Below are 17,863 nucleotides of genomic sequence, written 5' to 3'. Positions count from 1 at the left end.
CCACTGTGATAACCCCAAGGATGAGAATTTGGAAAGTCTCTAATCTTTCAACTGAATGGACCCTTTGATAATGCATCCCTTTTTAGTTATTTCCTATATATGAGTTTTAGTTTTTGACTGCTGAAAAGACAGTCCTGTGGGCTTAGAGTGTAGCTCTGTGTAGAGCACTTCCCTACAGGTGGAAGAAGCATCTGGATCAGTCCCCAGCACCACCAGAACAGGAGAATAACCCAGAACAAAACAGAAGGCTGGTCTCACTTCCCAGAAGAACTCTTTTTTTTTTTTTTTTTTTTTTCCTCCTTTGTTTTTAGAGACAGGGTTTCTCTGTGAAACAGTCCTGGTTGTCCTGGAACATGCTCTGTATATCAGGCTGGCCTCAAACTCAGAGATTTGCCTGCTGCCTCCCAAATGCTGGGATTAAAAGCATGCACCACCACTGCCCTGCCCCAGAAGAACTCTTTTCCTCTGACCAATACTGTATGCTTTTGGAATTACGACCTAGCCTGTTCATGCTTGACCCTGCAGGCTTTCTTAAAACCACAGCAGCTACCTCAAACATCACCTTTGTTTTTGTTGAGAGGGAACAGCCTTAGCCATAGGCACCTGCTGCCTTTGTTGTAGTATGGCTATTTCAATGTAGCCCCTGCCCTCACATCAAACTTTCTTTCCCGCAGACCTCCCCACATCCTTTGTGAAAGAGATCCATGATTTTGTGTTGGAGCAGTTCAACATGAGCCAAGGGGAACTCCAGAAGATTCTACACGACGCAGACAGGGTCCACAGTGAGATGAGCCCCCTCAAACTGCGCTGTCAAGCAAATGCTGCCTGCGTGGACCTCATGGTGTGGGCTGTGAAAGATGAGCAGGGTGAGCCGCAAGCTGCCTCCTTGCATCCTATGAGCTCTAGACTGACCAAGGACCCTCCTGTGTATTTCCCAAAGTGACTTCTAGAATGCTTGGCCCAGTCATTTGCTGTCCTGTCCTGCAATGGGAGGCAGTGGGCCTGGGAGGAAGGAGAAGCCCAAGCCTGCCAAGCCTGTGCATTCTCCTGCTGTTTTTTGATGGGATTTTAGACTTTGCTCTGGAGAGGTGGAGGTTCATAGCTGGAGGGAAGAGGCTGGTTCAGTGGGTGGAGAAGTCTGGGAAACATTCTTACACAGTAGAACTATGAGACAGGAGGGGACCCACCCACAGAGAAGACAGTGTAAGCTCAAATCATGTGGGTGCCTGATGTTGCCTCTTAGTGTTGGGTTTTCTATGTCCTGTGATTAAGCATTAAGAACATACTTCTTGGGGTTAGGGATTTAGCTCAGTGATAGGCCCTGGTTTGGTGCTCAGCTCTGGGGAGCAAGGGAAACATATTTTCTAATGTTGCGAATGGTGATCATTTGTATCTCCTTCTGATTTTCAATTAAGGTGCAGAAAACCTTTGCATTAAGCTGTCTGAAAAGCTGCAATCCAAGACATCCAGCAAGGTCATCATTGCCCATTTGCCCCTGCTAATCTGCTGCCTACAGGTCAGTCCCATAGATTCCCATTCACAGGTGTCTTTATTGTTGCTCAGGCTGTGGTTGATTCTCCAGTGTCAAGCAAGAGGCAGCAAAGTTGTTCTTTAAAACGTCCTATGAGAGCCTACTGTGAACTGAGGGTAGGCTGCTTTGTATAGGGCCATGCATTTCTGCAAGAGCTGCTTGCCTTAAAGAGGACCTGTGGTCCTCCTTGATATGAGACTCAAGGCCAGCAGGTGAGCTGTAGACATAGCCCACGGGACCTCACAGAGAGATGCCCAGTTCTGCTTGGTTAGCTAAGGCGCTCCTTAATGTAGACCCCATTGACACCAAACACCTGCCATTGCTTAACAGCCTACTCTGTACCTTAATTTGTTTACTTAAAAGACACAGTCTTAGCAATATGTGTGTGTGTGTGTGTGTGTGTGTGTGTGTGTGTGTGTGTATGTCTTGATTGGTGAAGTATTGCTACCATTTCCTTTGCTTAACCCATGAGTAGGTAGTCTCTGGGAGCTTTGACTTCGGAAGTTTGGGTCAGGCTTGTGTATCAGAAGGCTTAAGCACCTTGGGGCCTTGTGGATGGTCCTTTTCCAGACAGCCTGACACATTGATGTTGTGTTGCAGGGTCTGGGCCGCCTGTGTGAAAGGTTTCCCGTGGTGGTGCACTCAGTGACACCATCTTTGAGAGACTTTCTGGTGATTCCATCCCCGGTGCTGGTGAAGCTCTATAAGTACCACAGTCAGTATCACACAGGTAATAGCTTTAGTAGTTGTTTGCTTCTCACTCTTTGCTCTTTGGGGGGCCTACCACCCAGCTCCCAAATAAATGCATGAAGACTTACTCATATTTATGAATGCCCAGCCTTAGCTTGGCTTATTTCTAACCAGCTTTTCTTAACTTAAATTATTCCATCTACTTTTTGCCTCTGGGTTTTTACCATTTTCTATTTCTGTATATCTTTACTTTTTATTCCATGTCTGGCTGGGTGGCTGGTCCCTGGCATCCTCCTCTCCTCCTTTTCTTTTGCACTTTGATCCTCTCTTCCCAGATTTCTCCTCCTATTTATTTTCTCTGCTTGCCAGCCCCACCTATCCTTTCTTCTGCCTCTCTATTGGCCATTCAGCTCTTTATTAGTCCAATCAGATGTTTTAGGCAGGCAAAGAAACACAACTTCACGGAGTTAAATAAATGCAACATAAAAGAATGTAGCACATCTTTGCATCATTAAACAAATGTTACACAGTGTGAACAAATGTAACACAGCTTAAACTAATATTCCACAACAAGCTCTCATCTTCAGCATTTGGAGCTTCTGGGTCCTTGAGAGAGGAACTGTGTAACTATTTGAGTTCTGACCACACTTGTTTGGGCCATTTCTCTCCTCTACATCTTTCCTTCTGTCTTTTTCTACAGACCCCCCATTCCCTAGGTTTCAGGCCTTTCTCTGCCTCCCACGGAAGGCCCCTTGTAATCTTGGCTTTAGTTTTATTTTGTTGCTTGGCATTTCCTCTGGAGGAACTAAGCAAGAGCCCTACATGCCTCAGAGCTGGGGTAGAAGTCTCATGTACACTGTCTCATTTGGTCCCCACTGCCCACAAGAGGATGCAGGCTCAGCACAGTTCTTCTCATACAGTAGTAATTAGTACAGATTGATTAATTAGCTAATTAATTAGTCCAGCTTCCGTGGATGTGAGGCACTAATGTAGTTACTGTCATGCATAGTTACAATATCTTTTCCCTGCAGATGAAGAACCAGAAACCTAGCCATCAGAAAACTTTCCCAGTCCTTACAGTAAAGACATACAAACAGAAGAAAAAAAACTCCTTGATTACAATTGTGATGTTTTCTAGCTTAAGGAACCGTGTTTTGAATCAGTCATTGTAACTTTGTTAAGGAGTGGTGTAGATGTTTAAGTTTGTGCTTAGGATTGTCCAGACTTGTTATGTGCACCACCACCCAAACACACACACACTTGCCTGCTCTGTACTTCCCAGAGCAGGACTGTGCCCCACTAAACAGCAAAGCTGCATCCATGTCAATAGTTGCCATTTCTTTACTTGTTGTTGTTTGAGAAGGGGTTTCTCTGTGTAGTCCTGGCTGTCTGGAACTTGCTTTGTAGACCAGGCTGACCTTGAATTTACAGAGATTTGCCTGCCTTTGTCTCTGAAATGCTAGGATTAAAGGTATATGCCACCATGCCCGACTTTGTCAGTTTTTACAAATGGTTCATTAAGAAATTGCCGAGCTTACTTTGTAAGTTTAACACTTTATAAGTCACCTGTCCCTATTTATTTAAACATGCTCTATCATCCTTCCTGTCAGCTGTCAGTCTCAGAGTCTTGGCTCTAAAATGTTTGGTCTGGTCAGTTAGTCAGGTGTGGTGTGGTGCATGCCTTTAAGGAGACCAGCCTGGTCTACATAGCGAGCTCCAAGTAGGCCAGGGCTACATGGTAAGATCCTGTCTCAGGAAAAAAAAAAAGCCAGTGGGTGTGGTTGGTTGTTGAGTGCTTGATTTCATAGGCTGAAGTTGACCATCTTGTAATCCTAGTTTGAGACAAAAAAGGGGATGAAACTGAAACTGAATCAGACACAAGTTTGAATTTTTACTTTTAGTTGCTGGCAATGATATAAAAATCAGTGTCACCAATGAGCATTCCGAGTCAACTCTGAATGTCTTGCCGGGTAAGAAGAACCAGCCTTCCATGTACGAGCAGCTCCGGGACATCGCCATTGACAACATCTGCAGGTAGGGGCTTTAGTTGAAGGAAGCCTGAGGTGGGGAGATGGGGGGGGGAATGAGGAGGCAAAGAGTTGTTTGTGCACACCTTTAATCCCAGCACTCGGGAGGCAGAGGCAGGTGGATCTCTATGAGTTCAAGACCAGCCCGGTCTACAAGAGCTAGTTCCTTTTTTCTTTCTTTTTTTTTTTTTAATTTTTCTTTTTGTTGTTGTTGTTGTTGTTGGTTTTTACGAGACAGGGTTTCTCTGTATTGTTTTGAGGCTGTCGGTCTAGCCTGGCCTTGAACTCACAGAGATCCGCCTGCCTCTGCCTCCCGAGTGCTGGGATTAAAGGTGTGCGCCACCACCGGCTGGCTAAGAACTGGTTCCAGGACAGCCTCCAAAGCCACAGAGAAACCCTGCCTCGAAACCCCACCCTTCCTTTTCTTGGTCGAAAAAATATAAATGCTTATTAGAGAATATTTGTAATAATCTAAACTCTGCCACATGGCTTACTACCTCTCCTCAGTACAGTCCGTCCCATTTCCTGTGTGTCTGACTGGCAAATCCCCTGCCTCTCAGATGCTTCCTCCAAGTTCCTGTCTCTCCCCAGGTCCCACCTGTCCCCTCTGCCTAGCTACTGGCCACCCAGCTCTTTACTAACCCAGTCAGAAGGTGCCTTACCAGAGACACATCTTCACAGTGTGATCAAATACAACGCAGCAGTTTTTGCTGTTGTTTTCAATAAGATTAAGTGTTCTTTGCTGTGGAGACTTGCTGCATGCTCTTGCTCTCCCAGGCTGGCAATCAGATGCTTTCTAATTCGTGTGAGTTAGGAATTGTGCCTCCCTCTGAATTCTAGCTCCTCATTCTCAGTGTGCCCCAAGAGCCAAACTGCTCTGGTGAGCAAGACACACCTGAAAAACAAGACTTTATCTGTTGGGGGGCTTTTAAAGGTTTCCATTTTCTCTACAGCAGAAGCATCTCTCCTTAATAAAAGACCTTGGTGGGGAGCAGGCGTGCAGCTTAGTGGGAGGACTCGTGCTTTGCATTTGTGAAGGACTGGAGTTAATGGAGGGGTGGTCAGCTATCTGGGAACAGTTGCTATGAATGATAAAGGAGGTGTAAAACTGGAATTAGCATGGGTACATTATTTTGAAGGAAGATGTGCCTTGACAACAGGCAAAGTGATTTAAGTTATTGTTTCCAGAAGAGATGCTACCAAGTGGGCAGATGAAGTTCACTATAATTCCTTAGATTAGTCCAATGGAATGGCTTTTCATGCGGATTTCTGGAGTAGAAGCTTCAGAACTGCTATGTAAAAAGTTGTTCGCCTTAGCAAGGAACAAACCAAGGAAAAAGCAAATAAAATCATTCCATTGTCTTAACACCTGATCTCACTTGGACTTCTTTGTTGCACAGGTGCCTGAAGGCTGGCCTGACCGTGGACCCAGTGATAGTGGAGGCCTTCCTGGCTAGCCTCTCCAACCGGCTCTACATCTCCCAGGAGAGTGACAAGTACGTGTCTATCGTTTGGAAGCACAGCTGTACTTTGCAGGCTCAGTCACAGTGCTTGCCACTGTGTGTGTGCGTGTGTGTGTGTGTGTGTGTGTGTGTGTGTGTGTGTGTGTGTGTGTGTGTGTGTGTGTGTGTGTGTGTGTGTGTGCGCGCGCCTCCTCCCTGCTCACATTGGTTCTGTTATGCATTGGGTCTGCTGAAGGGTCAAGGTCAATCCCACCCACAAATGTACATTCTGGACCACAGTGTTAGAGTTGGAGCCTGGGTCTCTGTCTGTGAATGTGGTGAGAGCCCACAGCAGTTCCTTCAGAAGAATGCTTCTTCAAAGGCTCCCGGAGCTTTTCTCAGATGCCTCTTTTCTTCCCTCCCATAGGGATGCTCACTTGATTCCTGACCATACCATCCGTGCCTTGGGACACATTGCAGTGGCTCTGAGGGACACCCCAAAGGTCATGGAGCCAATTCTTCAGATTCTGCAGCAGAAATTCTGCCAGCCCCCCTCACCTCTTGATGTGCTCATCATCGACCAGCTGGGCTGCCTGGTCATCACTGGAAATGTAAGGAAGAGCTCTGCAGTAAGGCCAGAGCTGGAAACCTTTGATTATAAGAGTATAAACTCGCACTGTTAATGTCCTTTGAAACTGAGCTAAATTCTCACAATGGCTTCCACATTGTATGGTGAGAATAATGTAATCAGTGGTTGTTTGGATCTCAGGAAGTTTAAACTCATTTCTTATCAACATAGGTAGCATAAAATTGAATCTAAATAAAAGCTGCTTCTCTTTCACTTTTGATTTGGGTTTTCTTAGAGCCCCATGACATATGCCTATAGTCCCAGCACTTGGGAAGTAGAGACAAAAGGATTAGGACTTCAAACCTAATTTTTGCTATATATAAGAGCTTGTCTCAAAAAAAAAAAAAAAGAAAGACTAGAGGGTTGGAAAGATTGTTTGGTGGTTAGAAATGCATACTACTCTTGCAGAAGCCCCGAGTTCAGTCCTATGCTCCTGGTCAGGTGGCTCAGGACCTCCCAAGACAGGAGGTCCGGTGCTCACTTCTGGCTTCTGAGGATACCTGCAACCAAGCACATACTATCATGCAGACACCCACATATATACATGATGTAAAAGTAGGATCTTAAAACAATGAAATACTTAATCCAGGCATGGTATGTACACCTGGAATCACAGCACTTGGGCACCCAGAGTCAGGAGGATTTCAAAACCACCTTGCTCTAAATTGTGAGTTCTAGGCCAGCCAGGGCTTCATAGTAAGACCTTGTGTATAAATCAGTCAACCAATAAAATAAACGTGGTTGGCAAAGATGGCTTAGTGGGTAAAAAGACTTACTGACAGCCTGTTGACTTGAGTTCAATCCCTGGAGCCTGAGGGATGGAAGGAGAAAGCCAACTCCCACAAGTTTTCCTCCCGTCACCATATAAACGCCTTGGCACTTAAACAAACATATGTAAACAAAAGTATGCCCTGCATCATCTTACTGTTATCAGATTCCAGAGCTTCTCCCAGTGACCTTAGGAATCATGGAATGGTGACAGTATCTCTACCTCTCTTCCAGCAATATATTTATCAGGAAGTGTGGAATCTCTTCCAGCAAATCAGTGTGAAGGCCAGTTCAGTTGTGTATTCGGCCACCAAAGACTACAAAGACCATGGCTACAGGTACTCTTCTGTACCTCATTGTTTTAGATCTTGACAGTGCTTAACTCTGTTTATTAACTCTGTTTGAGGGACGTTTGAGGATTTGCCTGTGGGTGTTAGCCTTCTAACAGAAGTACTGTATGCTATATATAAATTAATGTACATCTAAGGTAACACGTGAAAACTTGCACATGCAGCAATTCATTGCTGAACTACAGCTGTGCCCCTCTGTTATGCTACACTGGCCCATAATGCCTCTGCTTCCCAAGTGCTAGTATTAAATTCATGTGCCACCTCCATACAGTTTAGCACCAAAAAAAAAAAAAAAAAAGGGCATGGACGGGCGTGGGGGAGCTGTAGGGAGGCAATTGGAATTTGGGGGTCCCAAGGGGATAGGTATTTATATCTTTGAGTATTCTGTGTTTGTACAAAGCCTGGCCAATTGTCCTTGGCAGACTGAGAGGTCTTCTTGACTTTACCTAGAATGCCTTGAGGAAGAGCCATGTCTCTTCATGTTTGAAGGATGCACAAGAGTTTGTCAGGTCAGAAGAGATAGAAGACAGGAGAAAAATCAGACAAAGACATGAGCTGGTGGAGAGAAGAGGCCCCTGTGTTGGCATTACTGTTCCTGGTCATCAGGCTCCTCTGCTTTTGATATTAAATACAAGTTTCCTCGAAGACCCTCCCCATGTCAGTTTAGTGGGCAGCAGTACAGCTGCCTAGCCTCAATAATGCTCAACTTGCCTGTGCCTCAGTGTCTCCTCTGGTCAAAGAGCACAGCTCCAGTTGTGTGAGTGAATAGAAATGTGCATGGGATCTGTTGGCCACCAGGCCACCTAGAGTCTACCCTACTTATCCCAGTTAATCCCAGAAGCTAAGCAGGCCTGAGTCTGGTTAGTACTTCGGTGGGAGAATATATATGTGAAAATTCTTGACCTGTGTGAGCTCTTGGCATTGTTACACAGTTGCCTCCACCAACAGGGAGTAAATGTTGGAAACAAAGACATGCGTCTATACTGTCCATGTTCAGCTTTCCTCATCCACATTCTCTAAACAATAAAATGTCCTCAAGGCTGGGAGAGGTGATACACACTTTAATACTACCACTTAGGAAGCTGAGTCAAGAGAACTGAATTAGAAGCTAACTTGAGCCACATAACAAGTTCCAAACTGGCCTGTGCTGCATAGTGAAATTCTATCTTTAAAAAACAACAAAACTCCCACTTTTTGTGATATTTACTTTGTATTAAGTACTATCGGTAATTTTGAAATGATTTAGTGTATGCAAGAATGTATACATAGTTATATACAAATACTATCCTAGTTTATTTTTGTTTTATTAAGATACAATCTTGCTGTGGTAGCTCAGGCTGGCCTCAAATTCATGATGCTCCTGCCTCCACCATCTAAGCGCTGAGATTACAAGTGGATGCTGTTTGCTACCACACCATTTAAGTGAAAAGATTGTTTATATCCTTGGGAGTTTTGCAGCCAGTTTTCCATGGGTACTGAGGAACAGTTGTAGGTCAAGGTTTTCTTACTGCCACCATGTGTGTCCAGTCTGCAAACAATCTGAGGACTAGATTGAGGACCCAGCCAAACTCGCCTGCACCTTCTTCTGTGTGTCCTGGTCTCTGCAGTGGAACTGACACCTCTTTCCCATGTCATTCCCTTCATGTGAATGGGTCTCTGGGCTCCTTGTCCCTGGCCCCTCCTGCTCTCTGTCCTTGCTCCCACTGGCCTCTTTCTGGCCTTTGTGCTGGTCCCTGCTAATCTCATGCTGCAATCTCTTCAGTTTCCAGTCTTTTGACCTCTTTTCCCATGAAGCCTCTATTTCTGTCGAAATGATTTTTCAATCTAAGGATGTAGCTCACTGTTACAGCACTCGCCTGGCATGCACAAAACCCTGGATTCCAGCCCCTACACACCACACACCCACACCCACACACACAGCCTCCAAAATCTGTCTTCTCACTAATAGGAACATTTGATAGCTTTTGTTTTCCCATGACCTACCAGGCTTTACTAATGGGAACTGGAGTGTCTTTTGTCATGACTAGTATTTACTAGGGACCAGACTGTGTCAGTGCTTAACCCCTTCTGCTTATAAAGAGGGGATTATTATACTTGTTTCACACAGAAAGAAACGAAGGCTCAAAGACTTACGTGCCCCAGTTAGTAACATACCATTGAAGTATCAGCTGCTGATTGCAGAGCTGCAGAGTCCTGGCCCACGGCGTCTGACTAAGGGGCAACATCAGTTTCACACCTGGGGTTTTGGTAGGATGTTCATGATCCAGGGGCAGGTGGTCCTGAGACTCCTTCATGTTCGCTGTCTGCTAATAGGAGCATCATTCCCAGGGCAAGAAGCTGGTCATCAGGTGAAACGATGTTTAGGTTCTCAGAACTCAAGCAGAGAAGTCTAGAACTGAGTAATTCTTCATCTGAATACTCAGTAGACTTTTAATGTTCAGAGGAAAGTCAGGGTCCCTGGTATCCAGTGCCTAGGACCAGATCCTTGGCCAAAAGGTCCACAGTCATCTATCCAGTCATTCACTTTCAGGGTCTGTTTGTCATGAAGATGACATGTTCAGAACCTTTTGGAAGTTCCTTGTGCATGGTGAGGTAGGCTGAGCCCACTTAGAGCCAGCATCTCTCCCTCCAGCACATTGCCCAGCATAGCTGAGGGTTGGCTGGTGGGTTTGACTGTGTTCCTTTTCTTTAGGCACTGTTCGCTAGCCGTGATCAATGCCCTGGCCAACATTGCGGCCAACATTCAGGAAGAGCACCTTGTGGACGAGCTGTTGATGAACCTGCTGGAACTGTTTGTGCAGCTAGGCCTGGAGGGGAAAAGAGCCAGCGAGAGGGCCAGTGAGAAGGGCCCTGCCCTGAAGGTAGGAGGAAGGAGGTTGCTGGGTTTTGAGGCACTGTCTTGGTTGAAATATGATGCTCTCTGTTAAATTTTTAATTTTTAAATTTATTCTGTTTTTGATTGTGGAGCCCAAATCCAAGACTTCACATATGCTAAGCGTGTGTTCCACCCTGAGTTACACCTTTCTACCTGTTAGTTGGTTTAAGAACATCTGGAGAAAACAAGAAAAAGAGTTGGTTCTCACTGGGGATGCTAGTGGGTTAGGGAGGAGCGTGCTTCTTCACCAAACTGCATCTGGCTTGTATCAGCCCTGGTGTGAACAGCAGCAGCATGGACTTCCTCTAGGCAGCTCTCTCCCTGTGTCACTCATCAGGAAGCAGATGTTGAGGGTGTCCTGGACCTGAGGCTGTGCTAAGGAAGAACTTATATGCTGCCATTGCAACTTAAGAGGTGCCATCTTTTTGTGCTCTCAGACTGTCTTAAGAAAGGAAGATCCACATGGACAGACAGAATGCTACCTTTTAAATGCTCAAGTTGTTTGTTTGGGAGTGTTTAAGACCGTGGGAGACCTCTTACCACACCACCTCCCATTAACAGCAAGCCTTCCTTCCCCACGTTTCCATTTTCATGCTCTTATACTGTTCCCTCCTCTTTCCCTTTCCCAGTTACTATTCATCCATTGTGTGCCAGGGACTGTCACCGGTTAGGGTCAGTTCACTTACTAAAAAGAACAAGGCCATCAATATTGCAGGCTTTGCAGGCTCAAGGTAGTTTCTGTTGCAACAGCTTCACTCTGCTGTGGTAACCAACAGCAGCTGTAGGCATGTGCAAGAGATAGGTAATGTTTGGATTTGGCCTGTGGACTGCGGGGTCCTGACTGTTGTTCCAGGTGAGGGGTCAAGTAAATAAGATAGCACCCTCTACTTATGAGAGTATAGAACAGGACAGTCCAGCAAGGAACACTTTAGACTGGGCTGGTCAGAAATGCCTTGTGGAGTTAATATCTGAGTGGACATCTCCATGGAATCCTTCCTTTGAAAGTCTTGGTCAAGGTGTAGCTGATGCAAAAAGAAAACAAAACAAAACAACAACAAAAAAACTTGTTTAAGACCTTGTCCATAGGGGCTGGAGAGATGGCACAGGGGATCTGATACCCTCACACAAACACACATGCAGGTAAAACACCTTTGCACACAAAATAAAAAATAAATAAAAGACCTTGTCCATAATTCAACCTTGTTCTTCTGACCAATTTATCAAGATTCCCAGGATGGTGACTTTCTCAGTTCTCAGGAGAGACTAAGTCGGGTTGATGGGAGAGAAGGGCTGGTGATGCAGGAAGGCATCAACACGTGAGGAAGTGTGGTAATAGTTCAGGCATCTTCTCTCCTACAAGAAGTGGGCCCCAGTGCCTGCTGACCTACTGGGACCTGTGGCCATTCCTGTTTGCTTCCTCTTGCTACACTTACAGAGTCTCAAGAATCCTGGAGTTTAATGCTTATTCACAGACCAGAAGAGCAGCACCAGGATGCCATTTTCTCTTACGTACAAACATGGGAACCTGTTCTTTGTAGAGTAGCTACTATTTGCTAAGTATTTACTGAAATGGGACCTTCTTGGGTAAGGGGAGCCTGTAGAAGCAAGAGGAAGATGCTAGCTCATAACTATTCATAATTGCCAGATGTAATGGCACACACCTTTAATCCCAGTCCTCAGGAGGTAGAGTGGATCTCTTGAGTTCAAGACTAGCCTAGTCTTCATAACAAGTTCCAGGCCAGCAAGAGCTACACAGTGAGACCCTGTCTCAGAAAAAAAAAAAAGAAGGAAGGAAGGAAGGAAGGAAAGCAAAGAAAGGATAAAAAGAAGGGAGGGAGGAAGGAAGGAAGAAGGAAGGAAGGAAGAGCGAGCTAAACTAAGACCTATGGAGAGGGTTCCACTTCACTGTGTAAGAGCCCTGAGGCTTTTGCTTCTCCAGTTCAGAGCCAAGAGGACCACTGTTCATCTGCTACAGCCCAGGAAAACCTCAGGGCCTTGGCAAACTGCTCCGATCCTCAGTGAATCTCGCTGAAGTTAATGCAAGGAAAGCACTCAGAACAGTTCCTGGTCAGCGTGGGTCCTCAGCGCCCATATATGCTGTCACTGTTATAAATACAGAGCATAGTTCAGTATTCTAAGGGCATTCTTCTAAAGGTTTTCCGTCATCGTCTGCCAAGTCCTGGAAACCTGACTGGAGCAATGAGGGGATAAAGAAAGAAACTTGGATGCACAAACGCTGAGATCTGGGGGGGAGGGGTGGGGGCTTTGTAGGGGACCATCTCAGGCTGCAGTCTGCAGTCATTCAGGAGGAGAAAGCTGCTGTTGCAAGTCAGCCATTGTCATACTGTCATCATTTGCACTGGGACCAGAGAGAGGCTTTGCCATCCCTCTGAGCCTTACCCCAGGGGAAGGGTTTGCCACTCCTATGGATCTAAGTCAACAATACGCATTCGCACAGGGCTTCCTCAGCTTCCCATAAGTGGTTGTTGTAATTTACCTGTGTTTTGGGGCCTATCTAGAGAACTTAACCATTTAATTATTAAATTTTCTGGATTTCCTAACTTATAGAAAAGATACAGAAACTTATAAAGTAAAAAACCATAATCCTCTACTTAAATGAAATCACTGATATTATTTTGGCATATTTTCTCTGCTTGTATATATTATCTTTTTGTTTTGTTTTTTGAGACAGGGTTTCCCTGCATTGTTTTGGAGGCTGTCCTGGAACTTGCTCTGTAGACCCGGCTGGCCTCGAACTCACAGAGATCCGCCTGCCTCTGCCTCCCGAGTGCTGGGATTAAGGGAGTGCGCCACCAATGCCCGGCTATATTATCTAACTCTAATTGAATCAGAGAGTACTCTTAAACTCTGATTTGTTTTCAAACATTTCTGTCAGCACTCTCCCAAAGTGACTAAATTTTTTCAAAAAGTTGTTTCTTAATGACTATGTCATAATTATGTAGAATTGCCACTGCTTATGCAATCATAAATTAATGGTTTATGTTTGACATTTAAGTTGTCTCTGCCCACCCCCATTACAGTTATCCTAGGGCTAAGGATGTAGTCCAGTGGCAGAGCTCTTGTGCAGCAGGGCTCCAGGGTCAATCCTTAGCACCACGGCACAAGTTGAGTTATGCAGCGTGGGGACTCGGGTTTATAGTTTAAGTGCTTAGCATGTAAAAGGTGCTAGAGTCAAGTATTGCACCAGATGGTGTCTTTATGCTCCTGTCTCCTATCTGTACATTACTGTTGGGGCTTTTGTTCGTTTGTAAAAGAAATGTTTCTGTCACTGATGCATATTTTTTTCTAGGCTTCCAGCAGTGCAGGGAACCTGGGGGTGCTCATTCCTGTGATTGCTGTGGTGAGTATTTACTTGTCAGATGGTTTCAGACCCAGCTACTCATGTTGAGCAAATTCCTTATTAAATGCTTTCTAACATCTCAGTAATTCAGCCGGAAGATTGGTGCATGCCTTTAATCCTTGCACTGGAGCGGGGAGCCCCAAGGGGCAGAGGCAAGTGCCTCTGTTTACAGAGTGAGTTTCAGGACAACCAGAGGACAACCAGAGCTATACATTGAGACCCTGTCTCAGAAAGCAAGCCAACAACAACAAAAATAAATAAATAAACAAATAAATGAGATCCCAGTAATACTGTGGATATGGTTGTTTCAGTCACCAACAGCAACTTTGGTGACAACGCATAGGGTAACTCTTGCCCTGTGCCCAGACTTCCTCAGTACTCTGGCAAGGAGCTCGCTCCAGTTCCTCTTACATGGTGCCACCGAGGTCTGACCCTGCTCCTGTGTGTGTTGTGCCCTGTGCTGGTGTCCCTCACTGCTGCTTTGCCTCCTTCCTTGGCTTTCTCCTGTGAGATGAAGCCCGGAAACTTCTTGTTCTCCTGCGACAGTGGGGCTGCAGCCCTGTCACTTATGGAAACCTGTGGTTACAAGAGATGCAGGGCCTGCTTCCTGATGCAGCACCCCTGTGCTAGAGAGCCCGTTCTCATCCAGTCCTGTTTCATGCTATGTTCACTGCCCTGCAAAATTAAATATATATTAGAAAAATAATACAGATAGGGTCTCATTGTGTGGCTTTGGTTGGTCTCATTCTGTAGACCAGGCTAGCCTTGAACTCACAGAGATCCACATGCCCTGTCTCCTGAATGCAGGTGGGTAAGAGCAACGTCGCTCTTGCAGAGGACCTGTGTTTGACTCCTAACTCCCACATGGACCTTACAACCATCTACAACTCCAGTTCCAGGAGATCTGACACCCTCTTCTGACTTCCATGATACTAGGCACACACATGGTACAAAGATAATATGTAGGCAAAACACCCATACTCACTTACAACAAAAACAACCAGATTTTCAGGGTTGCAAAATCCTTTCTATAATGGCATTTCCCCTATTGATAATTAAAAGAAAAAGAAAAAGGAAAAAAACAACAAATTCTTCCACTTGGCCATTAATGTTATTCAATATACAACTGTGTTTTGAAGCGTCTTTGTGGCTTGAAGGCTCAGCTCAATGATAGAGCTTAGCTAGTACATGCAAGGCTCTGGGTTAGATTGCCAGCAGCAGAAGTTGAACTGTGGCTCCATAAGTGCTCTCACAGTTAGCCTGTGTTTGGCCTAGAAAGAACAGTGAGGAGCATGAAGTCCAGTAGGTACTCCCTCGGCCTGTTGGAAAGGAGTCAGCAGGGCCCATGGAAAAAGCATGGCTAGACAGGAAAGATTCTGACAGCGTCATCCAGAGCTCTGGGGTCTTTGAATACTCTATGACCTATATCCCAGGGAACTTGTCCTCCTCCACCCCCAGCAAAACAGAGGAGGTGGGGTTGGCTGGTTTGTTGTTGTTGGTTTTGTTTTTCAAGACAGGGTTTCTCTGTGAATCCCTGGCTGTATTGAAACCAGGCTGGCTTCAAACTCATAGAGATCCACCTGCCTCTGCCTCCTGAGTGCTGGGCTTAAAGATGTGTGTCACCACTGCCCAGGAACAGTCAATTTTTAAAAATGTATTCTTATTTTATGTGCATTGGTATTTTGCCTGCATGTGTGCCTGTGAGGGTACCAGATCCCCCGGAATTGGACCAGTTGTGAGCATCCATGTGGGTGGTGAGAATTGAACCCAGGTCCTCTAGAAAAACAACCAGTGCTCTCTCCAGCCTAACAGTCAGTTTTTTTTTTTTAATGGTTGAAAAACATTTTTTTTGAGCAAGAGAGAGAGGATCTCATTGCATACTTTGATTATATAACAACTGGTATCAAACTCATGGAACTCCACCTGCCTGTCTCCTGAGTAATGGGATTAAGGTGTGTGCCACCATGCCTGGCCCAACTCAATTCTCAATTTTTTATTATATGTGTAAGGGTATTTTGTCTGCATGTGTACCTGTGCACCACAAGAATTCCTGGTGCCCTCAGAGGCCAGAAGAGGGCATCAGATTCTCTGGACCTAAAGTTACAGGCTATTGTGGGCTGCCGAGTGTGTGCTGGAATTAAATCTAGGTCTTCAGGAAGGACAGTCAGTGCTCTTAACTGCCAAAACATCTTTAGCCCTCCATTCAGTTTTTTACGATTAACTTTTGAGGGCTGGCTGTGGTAGCACACACCTGTAATCCCAGCATTTAGGGAGCAGAGACAAGCAGATCTCTGTGAGTGCAAAGCCAGTCTGGTCTACAGAGAGAGTTCCAGGACATCCAGGGTTACATAGTGACATCCTGTCTCAAAATAAAATATAAAATAGTAAGTTGGTTAGCATACAAAAATATGACTTTGGTCATGGCACCTTCGTATATGTGTGTCATGTTCTGTTCTCATTTATCACCTTCCCCTAGTGGCCTCCCCTCCTATGAACTTTCAAGTATGTCTATTAATGCTCATTTAGAGTGTAATAAGTCCATTCAAGAAATCTTCCAGGAACATTTTGCTCTTCAAGGGTAGCAATGATGAGTGAAGTTTCTTGGGAGCATCCAGGTTTCAGGGTCATAAAGACCAAGGTTGAACCTGTAGTGTTCATATTTGTGGGGTTCTGAGTGTCTGAGTCTCTCAGGCATTTCTGTAATGAAGGACTTCTCAGGACAAGCATTCTAAGTCCCCCAACCTTTGAGAGTTGTGGGAATAGAATAAATATTATCTTGGTTAGTTGGTTGGTTTTTGTTATTTCAGACAGGGTTTCTCTGTGTAGCCCTGGCTGTCCTGGAACTCACTTTGTAGACCAGGCCATCCTCCAACTCACAGAGATAGATCCTCCTGCCTCTATGTCCCGAAGGCTGGAATTAAAGATGTGCACCACCTCCCAACCAAGTGTTATCATTTTTAATTGGAATTAAGAAAAAGATTTTAATGCGGATTTAAGCATGGTATTGAAAGAAGAGACACGGGGACATAGCCAGACATCCAGGCACAATCTAAAAGGCAAAAGAACAATTATACACACTCAAGGATCAGTGTGGGCTTCCCAGGTGTATTGTATTTAAAAGTTAATGATTATATTACGGGGGAGGAAACAAATATTTGATCTAATTGCTCAACAGAGAGCCAAAGGATCATGAGTTTTTGCATTTGCTTTTTAGTGACCTCTTGTACCTTCTGAGAGAAATTGATTTTGTTAGTGTTTGTGTATGTGTGTGTATGTGTGTTTAATATTAGTGTTTTGTACTGTTTTGTTGTTGTTGTTGTTTGTTTTTCAAAGAGAAAGAGATACTCTTTTTTAGACTTTTAATGATTCAAAAGGGCAGTGGATTTGGAGCAAAAACCTTGGCTCTTGCCCTAATGCATTGGTCAACACCCAGTGACCTCCCGAAACTGGAGCGCTCAAGTTGCTGAGGAGCTGGGTCATGTGGTTGTGGGATTCCTTCCTGCTTAGTTAGGTGATCTTTATCTTCCCTAACTTTGCAAACTTATTTCTTCATTGCTTTTGCTGCTATAGCCCACATGTAAGCATTTTGAAGGCTGTGTGATACTTAGACACCGTATCTACTCAGAATGCAGTAGCTGACTGAGATATCCACCTCCTGCGCCCCACTGAGAGCAGGTTCGTCTTCACCTGAGTAGTTTTTGTGGACTTGAACAGGGTATATCCTTTTCTAGGTTATAGACACTTGTAAGCTTTATACTTCTTTTCTACAGAAATACATCTTGGTTCACAATGTGTCTCATGAAAACACTGTCCAGGGCCTCTAAGTTAGGAGCCCCTGGTAGGGTGCTTTCTTAGACTACAACAAGAAATGTTTACTTGTGCTCTAGACCTTGTCCAGGCATTGCCACCTCACAACAGCCCTATGACACCACTGCTGCTTTGATTTCCACTTTACAAGTTTGCATAGTGAGGTATAAAACCTGCTCAACATCTCATAGCTACTAGGCATCAGATTTGAGTGGAGGAAGCTTGGCCCAGAGCCTATGCTGCCTGTGAGTTGATCTTCTACTGCTTTGAGAAATGGTAGGCTAGTTTCTTTAACAGGGGATCACAGGGATTCCAGGTAGATGTAAGTAAATAAGGAGCAAGGAGACAAGAGGGTCCTGCCCTGTGCAGGAGCCTGGAGCAGCC

The 17,863-nt window shown here is 45.0% G+C and overlaps 1 protein-coding gene across 1 annotated transcript in view; it reads left to right on the top strand.

Moving 5' to 3' along the window:
- Pi4ka (phosphatidylinositol 4-kinase alpha) overlaps positions 1-17,863 on the top strand; it is a 135,114-nt gene that overhangs the window by 61,118 nt on the left and 56,133 nt on the right. Inside the window, exons 11-19 of the mRNA XM_005077560.4 lie at positions 675-866; positions 1,416-1,516; positions 2,132-2,261; positions 4,123-4,255; positions 5,649-5,744; positions 6,118-6,301; positions 7,321-7,424; positions 10,129-10,297; positions 13,622-13,672. Coding sequence (XP_005077617.1) covers positions 675-866; positions 1,416-1,516; positions 2,132-2,261; positions 4,123-4,255; positions 5,649-5,744; positions 6,118-6,301; positions 7,321-7,424; positions 10,129-10,297; positions 13,622-13,672 — 1,160 coding nt within the window. The remainder of the gene's footprint in view (positions 1-674; positions 867-1,415; positions 1,517-2,131; positions 2,262-4,122; positions 4,256-5,648; positions 5,745-6,117; positions 6,302-7,320; positions 7,425-10,128; positions 10,298-13,621; positions 13,673-17,863) is intronic.

Source organism: Mesocricetus auratus, unplaced genomic scaffold, assembly GCF_017639785.1.
Source record: "Mesocricetus auratus isolate SY011 unplaced genomic scaffold, BCM_Maur_2.0 Super-Scaffold_100008, whole genome shotgun sequence".
NCBI classification, from domain to species: Eukaryota; Metazoa; Chordata; class Mammalia; order Rodentia; family Cricetidae; genus Mesocricetus; species Mesocricetus auratus.
This window is presented reverse-complemented; position numbering and strand designations above follow the sequence as displayed.